Here is a 4,981-nt window from a genome sequence, read left to right as displayed (position 1 = left end):
GTCTATAAAATCGGAAAAAATCAATACTTTTTCTGTAACATGCGTACGTTCATATGTTGTTGATAAAACGGCCATCGATATCAATCGATATTCAGTTTGAAATGACTGTAATCATCATTCGTATTATATCACATTCATATCAATGCATTACAGATGAAATAGAAAAAGTGCTTCAGAGACATAGAAGGACCACAGAGTTGAGAAGGTGGAGGGAAGATACTCACTGAAAAATCGGGAGTTCCTATTTCTCTGAATTCCGATTGAATCTGCAACAGTCCTAAAAACCAAGAGACGCAAGAATCAGAACACTGAACTCTTTAATGATCTAAACCTTGGGTTCAGAAAGTGTCACCTATTGCTCTATAATGTTGTGTTGTATTGTGTTGTGTTGCATGTCTTGTCTTGTCTTGTCTTGTGTTGTATGAGTGTACAACTCACCTCAGGTCCACCTCTCCCCAGTTGAAGCTCACCTCCTCCTCGTCATCTGGAAGCATAGAATACTCAGTCCATTCTTGTTCAGAGTCATAGAGTAACATAGCCCAATAATCTAATAACTATAGCCTAATATGCTAATAAAGATGCCAAAACACCTCTGAGCAATAGGCCTAATATTAAAAGATAAATATGAAAGGTAGAACAATAAAGCCAAATATATACGCAGCCGCAAAAAGAATAACCAAAGCTGTTTGGTTACAAAAACAAAGGATTAATTTGTTTCCTAAACTCTTTCTAGACCAATGTGTTATCTCAACACAGAGCTGAGTCTGTCTGTATGTACGAATTTTCTGTTATGATTCTAGACAGACTTGAACCCTGCCTATTTATTGCATAATTCTGGAATCCACACAGTCCCCACCTCCTAAATCACTCCTCCTGCTACCCACCCCTTTAATCAGAATTGTGACTCAGGTCTTTACATGTCATGTTCCTGTACTATACGCCACTTCAGTGAACTGATGATGAAATTCACAAAGCAAAACATGATGAGGTCAGAGATCATCTAGGTGATAGAATAAGGAAAGCAGATTTGTAAGAGAGAGAAAGAGAGAGTGAGAGAGAGAGAGAGAAAGCATTCAGAGAGAGCATTCATATCTCTGTATAGTGGTGAAAAAAGAGATTAGGTTGAGATGATTAAATTAGATGATTCAAAGCTATTATGTTAGATGCTAATCAAATGAGTTTGTGAGTTTGTTGACATTAGTATTAGATTATACAAATGTTAAGGTTTGATAGCTGATTGGAATCAATGATTGAGTTCAAGCTGAGTGATTTGAAGCTGATGATATCGCTTTGATATCGTCTTCCGCCGTCTTTCTCTTTCTCTTTCTGTCTCACCTGACACAGGGAATATTCTTGTTCTGCGATCCCTTCCAACTTCTCCTTCTTCTTCTGCTTCTTCCGTTTCTTTTCTTCTGTCCGTTGGCTTGCGGAAACCCCTTCTCCTCATCCGAGCCTCGTTGCCCAAGAAACTACAACTGCTCGTCACCTTCTCTCCCACTCTCCCCTTCTCAGTCCCTTCTCCCATCCTCTCCTCCATCTCCTCACCCACCCTCTCCTCTGCAGTCTCCTCTCCCACCCTTCTGTCCTCCTTCCCCTCCTCTCCCACATTCCTCTCCTCTACCTCCTCCTCTCCTACCTCTATGGTAGGTATGGGTTGTTCGGGGTAGCAATTGAGAATGGGGCAGCTGTTGGGCTTGTAGAGGGTATGGCTCACAGAGAGATAATCAGCATCAAAATCCGTCTCTGTGTACCTTTCTGTTTCTTCCCCTGCTACCCCCTGAGTCTCACCCCCAACCCTATCCTCCCCTGTCTCACCCACAACCTCATCCCTTAACTCATCCTCCTCCACATCTCCCTCATCCTCCTCAGTCACCATCTCTACCTGAATGTGTATGTGTGTGTCTGTCTGTCTGTCCGTACACACTGTGGGGGGGCCCTGCTCCTCACTCTCTGTGTCTGTGGGTTCGACCGCATGAGTGTCTGTGGGTGGTGTGTTAGCATGCGTGTCTGTGGGTGTGTCGTCATGCATAGCTACGAGCCTGTCAGCATGCATGTCTGGGTGGGTCTCCCCCGTACCTCTCACATCCTCCACTTCCCTTGATGGTGGCTCCGTCTCCGGCGGTGGCTCCGCCTCCTGCTGAACCGGCTCCGCCCCCCCCTCCGAGTTCTCACATTTCCTCGTCTTCTGTACCATGGCGTAGACAGGTGACACGCTTCCCCCCTCTGCTGCTAACTCTTCCTTCTTCTCTTCCTCTTTCTCTGTCCCTCCGTCCGCCTGACGGCTGACCTCTTGACCCCGAGTCTGTGACACTGGCGGCTCGGGGTCGTCGACGGCGTTATCCTCCGAGGCTCCGAGGATCTCTCTCATGACGTTCTTGGCCCACTTCATGTGAGGCGCCTGAGAGTGTCTCTTGGCCTCCTCCGCGGTGCTCCAAGCTCCGCTCATACGGATCCGGATCGCCACCTCCTCGGCGCTCAGCGTTCCGGGATTATTCCCGGGATCTGAGGTAGTAGTTGGTTCGGAAGACACAGAACTTCCATGACGATGATGGTCCTCCTCCTCACCTGGACTGGTGGTGGCATTCTGTGAGGGTACAGGGTCTCTCTCTCTTTCGGAGCTCTCTGTGAGCTCTCTCTGTTTCTCCCTCCACTCTGCCAGGAGGATTTCAGTCTCTGAGTCCCCCCTGGGGGGGCCTATCTCAGCGTACGGGTGCTCCGCCTTGCCCTTCGTCCCTTCTCCAGCCTCCCTTTCTTTGGATTCATAAATGACCTCAACTCTGGAGGAGTTCTCCTCTTGGTCTCTTCTTCTCTCCTTTGGCACGGGGAACTCCTTCCTCTCTCTTTTTTCCCTCTCATCTGTCTCCTCTCTGTCTCTGGAAGAAGGGTCAGACGACTTCTGCTCATTCTCAGTACTGCCGATGTGACCTGGATGTCCTGGATTCTGATTGGTCCCCTCTGTCTCCATTTGATCCAAGTCTGACGTCTGATTGGGTTTGGACCTGGGTAGTGTTTCTCCGATCACACAGAACACGTAGGCGGGGTTTTTCTTCCCCTTCCCCTTGCCTTCGTTCTCCTCTCCCTCTCCGTCCACTGCGCCTCCCTCCTCGCTTTCTGTCCGTTCTTCTCTTCTTCCCCTCTCCGTTTCAGATCTCCCTTGACCACTCTCCGTCTCTCCCTCACTCCCCTGGAAGCCAACAAGTTGTGCGGGGACATTATGCGAGACCCCGTCTTCCCAGGATTCCTTGCAGTCCTCAAACTGCTCTTCCTCTCTCTCATCTTCCTCATCTCCACTGCTGGACACGGTAATATAGCCATCCTCCACTGACAGCATTCTTTTCCCCTCTCTTTCACTTCCTCCGTCACTCTCTAAATGTGCGTATCTCCTGCTCCCTCCCTCTTCCTCTCCGTCACTCTCCTCTGTGTTATCTGTCACATTCTCTCTCTCAGACTCTCTCTCCCTGTCCCTCTGCCAGCTTTCCTCTCTTCCTCCGTCGCTATCGGACAGGGGTTCTACTCTTCCCTTATCTCTCCCTCTCCAGGCCTCTCTCTCCTCCTCTCCGTCTACGCTGACGCCCTCTCTGGCCTCTCTCTCTGCCTCGCTCTCCCTTTCTTTCTCTGTCCCTCGCTCCGTATACCCTTCTCTGCCTCTCTGTCTCTCTGTTTCCCTCTCTCTGTTTTTGGCCATCGATTGATCCGCAAACACATCCTCTCGTCCCCCTCTCTCCGTCTGCTTTTCTTTCTCTCGCCGTGCCCCTTGCTTCATGCACCTGTCCTCTCCTCCCCTCCTCTCTCTCCGTTGGTCATTGTGTCTGTCTCTCTCTCTCCCTCCCTCTATAATCTCCTCCTCTATGGATGAGTCTTTACTATATTTGCCTCTTCGTGGCTCCAACCACATCTTCTTCTGCTCTGATCTGTGCGGCGCCTCCATATGCCTCTTCCTCTCCTCTCGATCTCCCACATCATCTAGTCTCCCTCTCCCTCCCCCACTCCTCTCCTCCTCTCTCTCTGCCACGCTCTCTCTCTCCGAAACTTTCTCCCCGCAGCTTTCCCTAGCCTTCCTCCTGTTTCGATCACTCTCTACGTCACTACCACACTCTCCGCTGCTCTGGGCTCGTGGTGGCGCCCTGGGGGCTATCTCAGTCGGCGATCTGCTACCTCTGTCTGCCGCCGCCCCCTCCCTTTTCGGATTGATGTCTCTATTATCTCTCCTGTCCTTGTGCCTTCTCTCCTCCTGCGTTTCTTCCTTCTCGGGGTACTTTCCTCTTTCCCTGACTTTCTCTCCTCCCTCGGTCCACTTCCCTGCTCCCCCCCGTGGCGGCCGTGCTCCCTCCCTCTCTTTCTCCGGCTCCCTCGCGTCTCGCTGTCTCTGTCTGTCCTCTGGTCTGACGCCGTGTGTCTCTCTCTGTCCCCTGTCCCTCTGTCTCTCTCCCACCTCATCCCGCTCTTTTCTCCTGTCCCTCTCTCTGTATCTGTCCGTGTCTCTCTCGGCACCCCTCTCTCTGAGCCCGTCCCTCGCTCTGCGTGGATCTTCTCCCTCTCCGTACCTCTGCCTCTCCTCCTCTCTCTGTTGCTGTCTTTCTCGTTCTTTCTCCCTCACTCTGTCCCTCGCCATTTTCCCGTCGTTGTCCCCCTCACTCCTACTGTGTTTGTATCTTAGGTCTTCTCTGTGTTTCCTGACTTTGTCTTTTCTCTTCTCTCCGTCGCTGTCTCCCTCGCTCCTGATGTCCCTTTGTCCCTCCTTCGTCAGCTCACTCCTCCTGTCGACCCGGCCTTCTCTGTCTGAATAGTTCTCTCTCTCTCCCTCCCCTCTCTTTCTCTGAGGTGAAGGAAGTCTCCCCTCCCTTTCTCCCTGTCTGGGTTTGTGCCTCTCTTTCACTCGATCCCCATCCCTCTCTCTTTTGCTCCATAGGTCATTGCCCTCTGAATCCCTTTCTCTCCTCCTCTCTCTAAATCCAGGGTCTGATTCCCTCTCTCTTTCCCT

At 50.8% G+C, this 4,981-nt stretch overlaps 1 protein-coding gene across 1 annotated transcript in view; it reads right to left on the bottom strand.

Moving 5' to 3' along the window:
• The window catches only part of arhgef5 (Rho guanine nucleotide exchange factor (GEF) 5), an 11,674-nt gene extending 7,659 nt beyond the window's left edge, over positions 1–4,015 (bottom strand). Inside the window, exons 1-3 of the mRNA XM_080540189.1 lie at positions 2,077–4,015; positions 439–484; positions 225–277 (exon numbers count right to left, since the gene is read on the bottom strand). Of these exons, the coding sequence (XP_080396315.1) occupies positions 225–277; positions 439–484; positions 2,077–3,928 (1,951 nt within the window). The 5' untranslated portion in view covers positions 3,929–4,015. The remainder of the gene's footprint in view (positions 1–224; positions 278–438; positions 485–2,076) is intronic.
• Between the last annotated feature and the right edge of the window lie 966 nt (positions 4,016–4,981).

The sequence above is a fragment of the Nansenia antarctica genome (genome assembly GCF_963989245.1).
Source record: "Nansenia antarctica genome assembly, chromosome: 10".
Lineage (NCBI taxonomy): Eukaryota > Metazoa > Chordata > Actinopteri > Argentiniformes > Microstomatidae > Nansenia > Nansenia antarctica.
The sequence above is the reverse complement of the archived record's forward strand: the minus strand, read 5'-3'. Positions and strand labels throughout refer to the sequence as shown.